Source organism: Vidua macroura, chromosome 14 (assembly GCF_024509145.1).
Source record: "Vidua macroura isolate BioBank_ID:100142 chromosome 14, ASM2450914v1, whole genome shotgun sequence".
In the NCBI taxonomy this organism is placed as follows: domain Eukaryota; kingdom Metazoa; phylum Chordata; class Aves; order Passeriformes; family Viduidae; genus Vidua; species Vidua macroura.
In genome coordinates this window covers 2633138-2648638 of record NC_071584.1, presented here as the reverse complement: position 1 = coordinate 2648638, position 15501 = coordinate 2633138, and the positions used below count along the sequence as shown (strand labels likewise).

Sequence of the window (15501 nt, the reverse complement as noted above, 5' to 3'; positions counted from 1 at the left end):
GCGCGGGCGGCGCTGCGGCAGAACGCGGAGGCGGCGAAGCGGAGCGGGCGGAGGGGCAGTAGAGTGATTCCGGCCAGCAGCAAACATGTCTCTCTCCAACAAACTCACCCTGGACAAGGTGGACGTGAAGGACAAGCGCGTCGTCATGAGGTGAGGCATTGCGGGGGGAATGTGCGTTCCCTGAGGGCCGCCCTGCTCCATGCTCCACGCTGGGGCCGGGCCGGTGCCCCCCGGTAGCAGCCCCTTGCTCGAGCCTGGCACGTGTCGATTTGTGCGGTTTTAGTTTCATTTTTTTTCGCTCGCTGGGTGTTGGAGAGGCTCCTGCATCATCATCGAGCCGGCCCGGCTCCCCTGCGGGGACGTGGCGGCCGGGCAGGGTGTAAATCCCGGCCCGGCTCCGCCGCCCTGGATCACCCCGCTCGCACGTGTGTCGGCCACAGGAGGCTTCAGGGGGAATCCAGCCAGCCTGCCGTGCTTTTATTCCAGAGAACTACCCCAAAAATGCTTATTTCCCAGTTTTTTTCTTTTTCCTTAATGCAAATTCAGAAAGCTTTGCAAGAAAAAGCTGAAGATGCGGCTCTGCCCAGCTATCCAAATACCAATAATAATTCATTTCTTAGCAGGAATAGAATCACAGAATGGCCTGTGTTGGGAGGGACCTTAAAGCCCATCTCTTACCATCTCCATGCCAAGGGCACGAACACCTTTTGCTAGACCAGGTTGCTCCAAACCTCTTCTAGCCTGGCCTTTGACATTTCCAGGGGTGGGGCGTCACCGCAGGTTTTCAGCACATCCTGGTCTGAAACCCTAAAATAGGCATTCATTGCTTATTTATAAAGCATCAGTGCCTGAAAGCCTCATGTTAAAATTGTTGCCAAATCCCGGGAGATAAGGGCACGAAGGTACATCGTGATATGTCCTGCTCGAAATACTTTAATTATGGGGTAGTTTGTTCAAGGTCACTATAACGTGGCTGCTGTGTGCGGGGTATCTGCTCTGTGAGTAGGCAGGGATAGCAAAATAAGCTCCTCTTATTCGCAGTCTGACAGACAACTTGCTCTTTTTGCCCTTTTTCTCTTCAACCTTGTTTTGAACTAGTTCCCTAATTTGATTAACAGAAACCAGCCGATGTAGCAAGTACTGAAGAAGCTTGCTCAGGATTTCCGTGCACTTTCTAAGTCTGGTACAACAAAAGATCTGTCTCTGTAGGAGTCTGTACCTGACTATTTTTTTTGGCCATCTGACTGGTTTTTCCATTTCTGAGTCATGTTACGGAGAGCAGCCGTGCATTGGCAGGCGATGGGCTGGGTTTGCCCGCTCAAAATCTCTGTTAATTAATGCTAATTAATTCATTTTCCCGTTCCGTGAGGGGCTACCCAAACAGAGCAGGTGAGCTGCCAGGCTCCGTGCCTGCATCTCACCCCTCTGAAACGAGTCACCACGTGCTCTCAGTAGTACTAAAATCGATACCTCTTCTTCTTCTCCTCATGTTCATGTAGTTTTGGCGTACTCACATCCTGCTTAGCTTCGGGACCTAGTGCCGAAGCTTCAGGAAAAGCTGAGAATGGGGAGGAGCGAGGGCTCAGGGGAGGTCAGATTTCAATGGTCTGCAGGGGGGAAGAAGGCTGAGCTGGACCTTTCTTTTGTAGTTTCGATGGCTCTGTAAAGCAAACTGTCCTTTTATTCTCTCCTTTTAGGATAATGGCCCGATAGTGGTGCTTTTCTTTGCCCCTTCTAGAACTCGACCACTGTGCTGTGGGGCTGCCAGTTGAATTTCCTTTTGCTCAGCTACTCCTGTTTTGCTTTTTTCTTTCGTCCCACTTGTTTCACGTGCTGAGTGGGCTGCAGAGGGATTCATTCACGCAGCGTGCTGGACTCGGATGTTTTTAATGTACAGAACGATGAAGGATGCACACTCTGCTCTCTGCCACTCGCTGCTCCAGCCATGGGTGTTCCCTCCCGTAGCTCTGAGCAATTTCTGCCTCCGCGGTTACACAACGCAGCTTCCTGCACATGGGCACAAGGGATGCCAGGAGAACGGGCTGCTGAAACTCCTCCCTGCCAGCCCTTCAGCTGGCACGAGTCAGGAAGTTACCTCAAGATCCAAGTCAGGTCTTCCAGGGAGAATGTGATAAGCCACAGAAGGGAGATTAGAGCTGCAGAGGACAGAAATTAAAGCTTCCTTAAACTACTGCTGGCCACAGTAGTCCTGCCAGCTTGTGTGTTTTCTGAAACCTCATTAGAGAGCACAAGGTCACCAGTCGTTGTTCATTCCCTTTCCTTTGGATGTTCCTCGTTGGGGATCTGAAATTATATTGTTTAAAAATGGAAAGTTCTATCTGGGTTTATTTCCTGCTCAGCATTACTGCTGCTCTGGTCCTGAACATTAGGATGTGGTGGTGGCCCAGCTTTCCTGAATTATTCTAGCAGTAGTTGTTCTCCATTTGTGGTGTTATCACAAGCAGAAATGTCTGGTAATACATTGATTTCAGAACAGAACTTGTCGACAGGGCAGAGGTCAACATCTAACTCTAATTGTAACACTGCTTTTCTAGCAGCACCTTTAATGGCAGGTTCTCTTGCTCATTTTTGAATATTTAAAATAAGTACTAAAAGAAATATGTTGAATATTTAATTTTGCTTCTGATTTTTTTTTTAGGGTTGACTTCAATGTTCCAATGAAGGATCACAAAATAACCAACAATCAGAGGTGAGCTGTAATTTCCATCCCAAATTGAGGCCCCAAAGCCTGCTGTGTCTCTAACTTCATCCCAGTGCCTGGAACATTACCATGATTAAAGTGTCATTGCTCATACCAGGATATTAAAGGTGTCAGAGAAAGTCCAACCATTTTTAATGAAACCCCCTGCAGTTGTTAGCAACCTACACTTAAATACAAGGCTGATACTCACTGTGGCTACTGTGGTAAGCATATGGGAAAAAATCTGTTATTTTAGAGATCCTAAACTTCCTAAGTTGGCCATGACCATTTCACAGCCACATCCCTTAGGCTGTGTGTGAAAGTTGTCTCTCTTACTATTCAGAAGTCTCTGTGCCTCGTACTTACCCTGGGGCTGTAGTAACTTGTCTTTGTTAGAAAAATTGTTGCAGTGCAGCACACAAAGCCCTGGAGTTTAGAAACAGTGATGCCAGAGGTCTTGCCCAGTGCTGGTCTGCCACTTTCAGGCAGGTGCCAGCTTTGTTCACCACACTGTTCTCACTGCTCATCATTTCTCTATTGGTGCAGGATCCCAGAGTAACCCCGGGAGCCTGGTAGTCTTCAGGTGTGTCCTGGCATTTCTTAGCTGAGCAGTCAGCAGAACTTAGATTACAAAATGCATTTTAATTCCATGTCCTACACTGCTTGGAAGATAACAGTGAAATGTATGATAACAGGCTGGCATGGAGAATTTTGTTGATGCTTTCTTAAGGAATTGTTCTGTCCAGCTCTGGTGCTGTGTTTCTTTTGTCATTTTTGAGGGACCACTCCCAGGGCTCATGTGTAAGTGGTACTAATGTGTTTGCCTGTTAAACTCTAATTGAATCCTTATTAATTGGTTCCTCTGTGCTGTTACAGAATCAAGGCAGCTGTTCCTACCATCAAGCACTGCTTGGACCATGGGGCCAAGTCCGTGGTTCTCATGAGTCACCTGGGTCGCCCGGATGGTGTCCCCATGCCTGACAAGTTCTCCTTGGCCCCAGTAGCTGTGGAGCTGAAGGCACTCCTGGGCAGGTAAAGTGGAAAAGCAGCCTGGTGTGCATCAGGCCCTCCCTGCCAGGGGACCTGGATGTTTTTCTTTCCACCAGGAAGCCACTGGTGAGGTTGCAGTGTGTCTTGTGTTTGCAGGGAGGTCTTGTTCCTGAAGGATTGTGTTGGTGCTGAGGTGGAGAAGGCCTGTGCCAATCCTGCTGCTGGCTCAGTCATCCTGCTGGAGAACCTCCGATTCCACGTTGAAGAGGAAGGGAAGGGCAAGGATGCTTCAGGGAACAAGGTGAAACTTCAAGTCTGGTTTTCATGTGTGCCTGCTCTGGTCCTACCTGCTCTTTGCTGCAGATTGACAAGGAGCCAGCAGCCTCTCTAAAGCACTGATTGTGAACCTGCTCTTAACAGGATGTCAGAGATCTTCAGTTCGGTGTATCCCACTGTTGTGCAAAGCTTTGAGTGGAATACAGTGAATTTCCAAGATGAAACAACTCAAGTGTAAGGCTATAGATGACTCTGTCAAAAAAGGAGAAAGAAACAAAATAGACCTGTGCAAAAACTGCTGCTTGTGAGGCTTCAGTATTGGATGTCTAAAATGAAAACCAATTTGGAGACAGTTTGTTGCCACCAGGCCCATAAGAATGATGCTTCTTTTTTAGTTTATATGGCTAATATTTCTGCAGCACAGGGATTATCAAACCCTCCTCTAAGCCTGTCTGCTCTTCAGAGTAGTTCTCTAGAACCAGGCTGCCTTGCACCTCTGACATTTTGTTGAAGGTCAGCAGAGTGCTTGCTCCAGACAGCTGCTTTTCTTAGCGGTGGTGACCCCGCTGGCTTACAGAGGCCTTGGCTCTGTTCAGATCCAGTGCTTGGAGGGAATGCTGACAGGGGAGTGCTGCCCTTTATGGGCTGACACAGGACTCCTGCAGCTTAGGAACACAGGACAGAGTTAGTGAGCCTGTGCAGATGGCAGGGGGAAATTGAGCAAATGTGGAATTATTTCATTTTCTCTAGGAGACAATCCCTTGGTTTTGTGTGTTTCTGCAATTCCCAGGTAATTTAGCTGAGTGTGTGCATATGTAAGCACACTGCACTGAGCACAACAGGGCAGGTGCCAGTGACAGACTCCCTCTCCTAGCAGAGGTGAAAGCCAGTGCTGTGGGAACGGTGATGCAATACAGGATTGCAGGTTGCTGACTGGTACTTAAACTGTGTTTTTCCAAAGTAGGTGTAGTGGTAGTGGTTCCTTCTGTCAGAGCCTCTTGTGTTCTGCTCATGGATGACACTGGTTCTAATTGAAGCACTTAGTCTCTGTAAAGCCAGGCAGTTTGCTGAGTGAAGGAGCAGTTGGCAGCATTGTTCTGGAATCTGTGTGGTCCCTTGGACTTGTCTCCTGCTCAGGCTCTGCTGAAAAGAGCCCCTAAAGCTATGCTGAACCCTGCTGCCATCTCTTGGACTGCCTTCCTGCCATTGTCCCTGTGGTGTCACATCTGGGTGCTGGCAGAGGCCTCCCGTGGGGTGATGAGCTGACAGAGCAGGAGAGCCCTTGGAGAGGGGCTGGCCTGACTCCAGTCTGGGCTGTTGCTCTACAGCAAGTGGCTGCCAGCTACCTCTGAGCAGTCACCTGCTGCCCTAGTGAGCTCTGCTGTCTCTTCATGCTGGGAAGGAAAGCTGAACTGCATAAGCCATCCCGTTAGGATTTAGCAGGATGTCTTTTAACAGAAATACACCTGTTCTTACCCACTACATACTACACTTATCTCTGCATTTCCAGCATTGGCTGCTTTCACTGTGGCCTGTTGTAGTGTGCAGGCCTTTTATCAGACTGTTCACTGGTTAATCCTCAATGCAGTTGCTAAATCAGTCCTGCAGGAGCTCAACCTTTTACTTGTGTCTCTTGGAGATCGTGCTTGTTCAGTGAGTGAGCATGAATTTGTTTAGCCTGATCTCAGCATTGCCTTGTCTCTCCATGCCTTTCCTGTGCTACCTGTGTTCACCACACAACACTGGAAATCTGTTGGAGAAAGACTGAAAGGTTCATGGTGTTGCAGTTCAGAAACGGGAACAGTCTTCAGCAACAGCAGTCTAGGAGAGTTTAAAGTGGAATTTAAACCATTTAAACTTTTTTGTTGCTGCTGCTGGACTGGGAAAACGCAAATGAAGAGAATGACCCACCGGATGAACTGATGAGTTCCTCAAACTGACTTTTGCTTTGGGTTTGAGTCAAATAGCTGACTTTGAGTTTAGATTCAGAGTCAAAGTCTCAGGGTACAAACTTGTCCTTCTTTCTGTTTTTAGATCAAGGCTGAGCCTGCAAAGGTGGAGGCTTTCAGAGCCTCTCTTTCCAAACTGGGAGATGTCTACATCAACGATGCTTTCGGCACTGCACACCGAGCTCACAGGTGGGTTCGCATTTCCCTTCCACAGGCAGAACTGCACAACAATCTGCTGTGGAAACACATCAAATTCTGCCCCCGAGGAGTTTTAACTTCCTTTTGGCCTTATCCCACTATCACTGTGCTGTGTTTGTTCCTCAGTAGTGGATTTACTAGAGGTAGTTGTCATCAGTGTATGCTCTTTCATGTGTGTCTCTGGGTACAGGAGAAAGCTGAAACAAGATCTTAAGACTTGCATTTTTTATACTTTGAAGATCTAACAATTACTTGCTTGGGGCTTGTGTAAATTGTCCTGCAATCACAACTGCCTGCTTTTCCAAAATATTAATTGCTCCAGAGTGATTATTTTCATGGAGTGTGTTTGGATATGTGTACTTGCAGACTGTAGTGGTCCTCTAGGAAGAAGAAATCCCTGCTCTTGGCTATTCTTATTTGTCCTCCAATGTCTTGGATCACTAGCTGAGATGATAAATGTCTTGCAAATCAATATTTCTGTGCAAACCAATGTCAGAAATGAAGCAGGTACAGCTTGTCTTATCAAACCAGGAAAACAAAGCCCCTGTTTGTGTTTTCATGCAGGTGCTAGCTGTTCTCATTGCTGCAGCTGACTATAGGGTTGGCTTTGTAATGCTGTGAGACATGTGGCTATTTCTACATCCCCATGTCTCATGGGAAAAGGAAATTTTTCCTTTCCTCACTTTCTTCTTTAATTCTGCAGCTCCATGGTAGGTGTCAATCTGCCTCAGAAGGCTGCTGGCTTCCTGATGAAGAAAGAACTGGATTATTTTGCCAAGGCCCTAGAGAGTCCAGAGAGACCCTTCTTGGCAATTCTTGGAGGGTAAGACTCAAGAACATTGTGACTGTATTTCTCTAACTGCCCTAACAAATGACATGTTGTTTAAGCAAGTGCTTTCCTTTCAAGTGTTCCTGCAGTTCAGATTTGTAGCTGACTCCTGAGATGTGAGATGTGGATTAGAGAGGAGCTAACTGATACATCTGCTCCTGTGATTATACAGTCTGGCTGTTCATTGTCTCTCCTGACCTCTGACGTTCCCCAAATTGAGACAGTCCCCAGCAGTTTTTTGCCCAGATGAGCCAGGAGAGCAGTTAGAGCCATGTGATGACCCAGACATTGTCAGTGACCTTTCCCCCCCAGTTCAGGGTACAGGAGTGCTCAGGCTCAGCACTCTGTAAATTGACACGACCTCTCATTATGCAACGGGCCCTGCTGGGGCTGCAGGGGCTCTGCCCTGTTCCAGCACCTGGTATGCAGAGGGGCTGGAAGGTGCACAACCAAGTGACTGCTCCTGTGCAGAAATATTTAATTGCAGCCAGTTTTCATCACGTGTGTGCCCAGTGCAGCACTGCAGCTCTGCGAGGTGCATTTCATCAGGTGAATTAACTTGGCTGGCCAGTCAGGGGAAATCAGGCTCTAAAGGGCCAAATGAGGTTTATATTTAAATAGAAAAGAAGAAGTTGAGGGCTGAATAATGCTCTAGTAAGTTGAATTTTAATGCTGGCCTGCTAACTTGCAAAATTCTCTTTTTGCCCATTCCCAACAATTCTTTTGTTGGATCATTCTCTAGAACAGCCTTGACATACCATAGTCACAATATTCATTATTCATTGTTTTTCCTTTTCTCTCTTACCAGAGCCAAAGTTCAGGATAAGATCCAGCTGATCAATAACATGCTGGATAAGGTCAATGAGATGATCATTGGCGGTGGGATGGCATTCACCTTCCTCAAAGTGCTCAACAACATGGAGGTAAAGAGGAGAGCAATTCCGTGTCTGTTCCTAGTGAAGAATGTGGTCTGAATGCCCCTTACATGTTCTGGGAGTGAGCACTGGCTCTCTGCAAGAGTAGGGAGCACTGAGAAATTACTTGACAATCCCTTTGCAAAACTCAGATTGCTGCTATATCTCCATGTGCTTTAAGAGAACGATCTTTTCAGATTTGCTGTCTGAGCAGTTTGGGTGCTGACATTCTCTTCTGTCATGACCAAGAGCTAAACAAACACCTCTCTCTTTTCCCAAATGTTTCCTTTAGATTGGCAACTCTCTGTTTGATGAAGAGGGATCAAAAATTGTCAAGGACCTGATGGCCAAGGCAGAGAAGAATGGTGTGAAGATCACTCTGCCTGTTGACTTCATCACTGCTGACAAATTTGATGAGAACGCACAGACTGGGGAGGCTACAGTGGCTTCAGGCATTCCTGCTGGCTGGATGGTAGGTTTGAATGGGAAAGGGACTGACAGGAGGAGCAGTGAGGAATAGAGTGGGTAGGACACTTCTTAAAGGAGTAGAAAGAGTAATTGTGAGCCTTGGCAAATGTTTCTGAGGGCAGCCAAGCTGTGTAGAGTTTGTTGGTTTAATGAAATTGAAGCCCTGTTGTTTGTTCTGAATTTTTAAGTCTAAAGTAGCTTCTGTGAGATTTGGATTAAAACGGCAAAATTCCTCTCCTAACATGCAGATCTGAATGCAGTAGAAATCCCTTCTTTTTGACTAGAATTTAAGTAGGGTTGGCAAAGTTTTCTAGCTAAGGCTTTGAGAATCTGACATTGATTTAAAATTGACTTACTGGTATTAGGAAGATAAATATCCCTCCCAGACTCCACTCTCCTGCAGCAGCTGCTGGCAAATCTGTCTGTGAATACAGAGAAATTCTTGTTTCATGTCTGGGGTGAGGGGCAAGCTTCTAGCTGGTGATTTGAGCTGGGGGTCAGCAGTGAGTGACTTCTCTCACTCCCCTTAGGGCCTGGACTGCGGCCCTGAGAGTGTGAAGAAGTTTGTTGAAGTTGTGGGAAGGGCCAAGCAAATCGTGTGGAACGGTCCAGTTGGGGTCTTTGAGTGGGACAAGTTTGCCAGAGGAACCAAAGCCCTGATGGACAAAGTTGTAGAAGTAACTGGAAAAGGCTGCATCACCATTATTGGTAAGTAGTTGTGTTCTTCTGTTTCTAAATGCATGGAGGAAGCTTGTGATGGCCAGCACTGTGATAAAAATACTGGTCAAATTATTTTCCTCAAGTTGTCCTCTGTCCTTCAGCTTGGGCCTTCAGTTGGACAAAATCTGAATTTCATGTGTGTCTCATGGATTCTGTTTGTGCTGCAGGTGGTGGAGATACAGCTACTTGCTGTGCTAAGTGGAACACTGAGGATAAAGTCAGCCATGTCAGCACAGGAGGTGGTGCCAGCCTGGAGCTCCTAGAAGGTAAATCCTCTTTTATCTTCATTTGTTTGAGTAAATGTGGAGTTCTGTGTGCTCTACCATGTGTCAGTAGTCAAGAAGGCACAACAACAGAGGAATGTCTTTTCTGTCCCACCACGTGGAGTTAGTTTTGGAGTTAGTCCCACCACGTGTAGCTTTGGAGCTATGAGCTCCTCTTCTCCTGTTCTGTAGTCCTCACAGAGGAAGAGAGGAAGGAAAATGGAATATTCATGCAAACAGCACAGTGTGCTTCTCCCAGAAAGCAAAAATACTGGGATAGAAAACAAGAGCGGGCTGGATTTTGTCACTGATCCCTCAGGACATGCCAACTAGTCTGTTGAAAATGCCCAGTTTCTGCTAGGGAAGCCTCATCAGAACAGTCTGGAATTCTTGCCGTTTGCAATTCCCTTGGTTTTGGGGAGCCCTCTAGTGCTCACCGACAAGCCTGCACGAGGGTACTTGGAATTCAAAATGGTGAGGATTGAAGGGATTCTTGTAACGAGTTCCATTGTTCTCTAAACGACTTTTCATTTCCTCTGGTAATTTGCCGTTTCCCAGTGTGTGTAAATTATCCAACGCTGTCAACTCCTCTGGAGAGGAGAAACTTCAATAAACTGCCTTGCAGCTGCTGTTTGCAGGAGTAAGATGGGAGACAGCTTTTGTTTCTGTTGCCTAGGGAGTGATGGGGAAGGGAAGGAATGCAGATGGCTCGAAGGAAACGCTGTGTATTCAAAAGTACAAACTTGTCTAAGTTTTGGCCCCAAATATGGGTTTGTGTGTGTGATCTTTTAAATGTAGCGGAAGTCTGGCTAATTAGAAAAGCTTCTGAAGATGAAGAAAGGGGGGAAAATCCCTGAAAACTCAGCAAACTAGTGAGTTGTGAACAGTGTTACAATTCAGTCCTGCTGCACAGCTTGAGCATTAGAAGCTTGTTTTTCTGAGGAAAGGCAAAACCAGAGTGGTGTCTGTTCATTATTAAAGTAGGACAAAAAGCTGAAAATGCTTGAGAAAATGTTGCACTGTATTAATCTAGGCTCTTGTATTCAAAGATGAGAATATTCTTTGATTCCATCAGTGGGAAATAGACATGTAAATGTCTCAACCTGAGTGTTTTAGTTGTTTAAAGACCTGAGACTTGTAGGAGACTTTTTCTCTTAATTCTTAAAATTTCCACCACACTCCCCAGAATTCTATTTACACGTCACTAGGGACTTAAGAAAGTATGCAGCAACTGGTTAAATCCAATCAAAAATCTGTTTGCCATCAAACTTAATGGAAAAGGGTGTTTGGATCTGGCCCTAGCAGAGACTTGGACAGAAATGTGCCATTACTGTAAATGGAAGGTTGATGGCTGGGCTGTGTTAGGAATCTCTCTGCTGACATCTGAGTCAGGTCCATGGAACCACCGTGGTCAGCGTGGAGCCAAACTCTTCCATTTTCAACCTATAATTCCCGATTCACTTTTTAAAATGATATCTCTGAATGTTGCAAAGTTGTTTGAGCATGGAGAGGTCCTTAACCCTGCTGCTGTGTTTTATCTGCCCCCAGGTAAGGTTCTCCCTGGCGTGGATGCCTTGAGCAACGTGTAGAGAGCAGAGCCCCACGCCCGGTCCCGTGCACAGCCCCTGAGATCCAGCACTTCAGCGCTTCCATATTCCAGCTCTGCCAGAGGCAGATCCCAGAATGTAAACCGGAACGGGACCTTGGAGCAGGAGAGAGCAGAGATTTTCCTGACTGCAGTTTACATGATGTGGGTTTGTCCACTGTTACCCCACTTGAATTAACGTAGTGAGTTGAAGCTGTTGTTGTGAATTTAGAGTGTATATATTTATATTTTGCCTTTTCAAAGAGATTAATCCCTGTTAGATGTATATCTCAGAAAGGAGTGCACTGTCCAGCTTCCATCCTAGAGGCATTTTCATCACTTGACACGGTTCAGAAACCAGAGGGGACTCCAGTTTTTTGGAGGTTGGTTGTAATAGCTGCTGAATAAACATATTTCAAGTGCTCCCAGTTTGTATGTTGTCCTTATTTCAGATTTTTAGAATGGTCTGCATTAAAATATCTTCTAGCATCTGGAATCTGAGCTATTTTCCCTATTTGCTCTAATGATAATATTTCTAAATCTCCTTTTGTGTTTGTCCAGTGGTTCTATAAGCACCCAGTTGTCATCATCATCAAAGTGAACTTGTTTGGTAAGGAAGAATATTGCCACAGATGTGCTGTTATGTTAAAACTTCAATGCCCCTCATAATAAAGTAAGATGAACTTTTGAATGTGCAAGTCAAGTAAGAAAAATGCAAGTTTGGCTGCTTTGTCATCTAGAGAACTTGCTTCATAGTGGGCAACTAATGTATTTAATGTCAATACAGGGCAATTTTGAAGACTTGAGAGGGGTAAAAATGAAGTCCCTGGCAAACAGAATTGCAATGTGCCTCTGTTCCAGTTTGTGGTCCTAAAAGCACTGAAAGTAGCATGGTAAATCTGCACAGTTGGACACTGAGGTTTGTCTGTGCCTTCAGCAGGTGCCAGAATTGCAGGTGCTGTCAGTGAAGGCCCAGCAAGGTGGTTCCAGTGCCTGGAGCTGCATTTCCACATGGGCTGCCCTGTGCTGGCTCCTGTGCTGGCTGCAGGGCCCAAATGTGAGCACAAAACCAAACCTGGGACTTCTCCAGCCTCAGCCTGGCCTTGGTTTTGGGTTATGGCAGCAGTCACAGCTCTGCTCTGAGGAGAGGCACTGCTCCAGCTGAACTGCTGGTGGATCTTCCTGCTGGCTCCAGGAAAAGTGAGTGCTGTGGGGCAGCCATGGCCTGGTCTGATTCCCAGTGAAATCCCAGCAGTGGTGCTCCCAGGAGGTTCTGCACAGCACAAAGCATTAAGGATGAACCATGGAGGGAATCGCTGAGGTAAGCAGCAGGTCACAACACAGATTCTGCTTTTCAGTTAATTTCTATATATGAAATATTACCCAAACAAAATGAAAGTATGTGTTAGAACAGAGACACTGCCAAATTTTACCTGGTCATGGAGGGGGTGTGAATTAAAATCCAGTAATGCTGAAGTGTGGTAAAGCTGCTATGAAATATATAGCTGTTAGAGTTTAAAGCTCAAAGTGACTATTGCAAAGAAAGTAGAAATAATGCAAATTACTGCAGCGCTGTGGTCTCATTCTCCTCTTCCTCCCCTCCTTTGTAACTCTCCCAAGCATTGTCTGATGGCACATGAATGATGCACATTTTTGCTGTGCTGTGCTCATGTTTTCCAGGCAGGGGTGCAGACCTCCGACAGCTGCAGGAACGAGGCAAAGAAAGGAGGGGGCTTGTCAGCCACAAAAAGACCATGGATTTTGGAAATTCAGTACTACAAAAACAAACATTCCACCGTGTCTTGTAACAGATCCTCGTTGTCTGGCTCTGGAAAACAAGACCTTGTGACAGCACAGCCCATTTTTGTGTCACTCTTGTGCCCCTGTGCTGCTGGACTCCCATGGAGCAATAACAGACTTTTCCCCAGCCCTCCTTTCTGGGTGTTTACAGTGGAAGATTGGTGTGTGGCCACTACCTCTGCTGGCTTTTTTCTCTCTCCATCAAAAGCAACAAAACAAAGCTATCTGTAATTAAATGCAGCAAGCAGTAGTAATGCTAACAGATAATAATACACAGTATTAATGCTCACAGTAATAATACACACAGATGTCTCTGCTTAAAACCATTTTTCCTCGTGACTTTGGATGCTCCCTACTCACATCTCTAAAATACCCTTTTGTTTCCACAGGGCTTGTTTTGTGTACTGTTCTGTGTTCAACACAGGAACCATGACACAGCAGGGCCAGAGAGATACTCAGCTTTAAATAAAAATAAATTGTAAATAAAAATGGATGAAACACATAAACATGAGACCCTATGAGCTGAACACTTGATAGCCAGCAGCTGAGTATCTCAGTGACAGATTTTCCAGGGCCTTTAAGTTTTGCCTGCTAATACTTCTCTGACAGGTCAGCTTTTACATTTGTATTGCTTTTATTGAGAGTTTCTGGGGCAAGGAATCATCCCTGCCTGAAACATTGTGGAAGAAAGATTAGAAGCAAAGCTGGTGCAGAAAAGCTCATGATGTGATGAAGGTAATATATATACAGCAGGTTTAAGGAGCTGATACTAAGAGCCAGGTGAAATAAAAAGTAAAGAACTTAAATCCTTTGGCCACACCAACCCCATGGAACGCTCCAGATTGGGACAGAGGAGCTGGAAAGTGCCTGGTGGGAAAGGCCCTGGGGGTGCTGGTCAACAGCAGCTCAACAGGAGCCAGGTGTGCCCAGGTGGCCAAGAGGCCAATGGCACCTGGCCGGTCCCAGCCATGGCGTGGCCAGCAGGACCAGGACAGTGACTGTCCCCTGGCTGGGCACTGGTGAGACCACTCCTCCAGTGCTGGGGTCACGTCTGGGCCTTTCACTTAAGAAAGGACATAGAGGGGCTGGAGCATGTCCAGGGAAGGGAGCAGAGCTGGGGAAGGGGCTGGAGCACCAGGAGAGGCTGAGGGAGCTGGGAAAGGAGCTCAGTCTGGAGCAAAGGAAGCTCCGGAGTGCCCTCTGGCTCTCCATAACTCCCGGACAGGAGGGTGTGTGTCGGGGTCTGCTCCCGAGCAAGCAGTGATAGGACAGGAGAGGTTCGGGTTGGATATTGGGAAGAATTTCATCACGGGCAAGGTTGTTAAACATTGGAAAGCGCTGCCCAGGGAGGTGGTGGACTCCCGTCCCTGGAGGTGTCCAGGAAACGACTGGACATGGCACCCAGCGCTCAGGGCCGGCTGACAAGGTGGGGATCACTCACAGGCTGGGTTCGCTGCTCTCAGAGGTCTTTTCCAGCCCCGCTGGTGCCGTGATTCCCGAGGCCGCTGCCCGCAGGCGCCCGGCGGCTCCCCCGCCCGTGCGGAACTACAGCTCCCGGCCGGCACCGCTCGCCGGCCCGCCGGGGGATGCCGGGCGCCGTAGTTGCAGCCGCCTGCTGAAAGTTCCCCGCGGCATCGGCGGGGGGCCCTTGCCGGAGCTCCCCGGCGTGGCCCAGCGCCGTGCCGGCCGCGGCAGCCCGCGGGGAGCGGCCCGGGATGGATGTGCGGGCGGCCGCGGGGCCCGGCGCCCGCGGGGTAAGGGCGCTGCGCGGGCTGAGGGCGCGGCCGCGGGGCGAGGCCGGCGGCGCCCGGCGCGGGGAAAGGCCGGCGCTGTCCCCTCAAGCACCGCCCGGACGGGCCCCCCGAGGCGGGGCAGGGCTGCCGGGTGTTCCCGCTGCCCTCACGGGCATCTCCTCCTCCTTCCCCGGGCGGTGTGGGGCGGTGCTGGGGCTCAGCCCGCGCTGTTCGTGGCTCTGGGGAAGGCTGGGCGTGGGGCGGTGGCGGGGCTCGGGGGCTGCCGGGGCTGTGTGGGAGCCGTCCCTGTTCCTCTGTCCGGCCCCTCCCCGGCTCCATTGTCAGGTCCAGGTGGTGCCGGGGATGTTTTGTTAGCCGTAGGCTCTGCCCCAGCCGCCAGGGATGGTCCTTGCTCTGCCCTTCTCCTCCCGCCGGCCCCAGCCACCCGCAGGAGCTCACCCGCACCTGCCCCAGCTCTGAATTTAACAGAAACGTCTCCAAATCCTCCTGCTTTGATCTCCGAGAGAGCAAATTTGGAGGGTGATAATCCCCAAAGGGTTAAAAGCTTTGCATCCGTGCCTTGGTTCGGCCGTTCCGCTACGGTCATTGTGGATTTCATTCACAGACTGAGTCAGGAAGGGCCATAAATATTCACCGCGACTTCCACCGCATGGTCTGAGCAGCTCAAACCCCATTTGCCTCAGCTCCCGATACTTTCTGGGGAGGGTGAAGGCTGGAAAGCCAAACCATCAGTGCGGAGGAGCTGTGGCCATCAGTGCGGAGGAGCTGTGGTGGACACAGGAGCTGGGGTGGTGTTGAACACCCACTGCTTTTCTTGGTGCTGGCACCAGCCAAGGGCTGGCTGCACATGGTGGGACAGCCCAGCACTCCCATATTTCAGGCTCCTGGGGATTGTTCAGACTTCTCACAACACCCAGGCCCCGACTCTGGCATCCTCACCTGCACTCTCCCATCATAACATGCATAAAGAAGATCTCCACTCAGTTTTCAAGTTAAAATTTTCAGCAGCGCCTCTGATAAATGATTTTTAATTCAGCCCCAATGCAGTATAAAA

At 48.3% G+C, this 15501-nt stretch overlaps 2 protein-coding genes across 2 annotated transcripts in view; both read left to right on the top strand.

Annotated features, from left to right (window-relative positions):
• Window positions 1-11316, top strand: PGK1 (phosphoglycerate kinase 1). The gene is made up of 11 exons (XM_053990379.1): window positions 1-150; window positions 2660-2710; window positions 3578-3733; window positions 3848-3992; window positions 6002-6105; window positions 6818-6937; window positions 7752-7866; window positions 8150-8329; window positions 8856-9033; window positions 9213-9311; window positions 10857-11316. Exons 1-11 carry the CDS (start codon window positions 86-88, stop codon window positions 10895-10897), a joined length of 1254 nt encoding a protein of 417 aa, XP_053846354.1. The 5' UTR covers window positions 1-85; the 3' UTR covers window positions 10898-11316.
• Window positions 11317-14359: 3043 nt separating this feature from the next.
• Window positions 14360-15501, top strand: part of AMOT (angiomotin) — a 60123-nt gene continuing 58981 nt past the window's right edge. The window contains exon 1 of the mRNA XM_053990264.1: window positions 14360-14447. The gene's annotated coding sequence lies outside the window, so the exon portion shown is untranslated. The remainder of the gene's footprint in view (window positions 14448-15501) is intronic.

Coding starts and splice junctions, on each gene's coding strand:
- PGK1 (XM_053990379.1), top strand. CDS start 86: ATGTCTCTCTCCAACAAACTCACCCTGGACAAGGTGGACGTGAAGGAC. Junction 2,711..3,577: donor AAAATAACCAACAATCAGAG/GTGAGCTGTAAT, acceptor GTGCTGTTACAG/AATCAAGGCAGCTGTTCCTA. Junction 9,034..9,212: donor AGGCTGCATCACCATTATTG/GTAAGTAGTTGT, acceptor TTTGTGCTGCAG/GTGGTGGAGATACAGCTACT.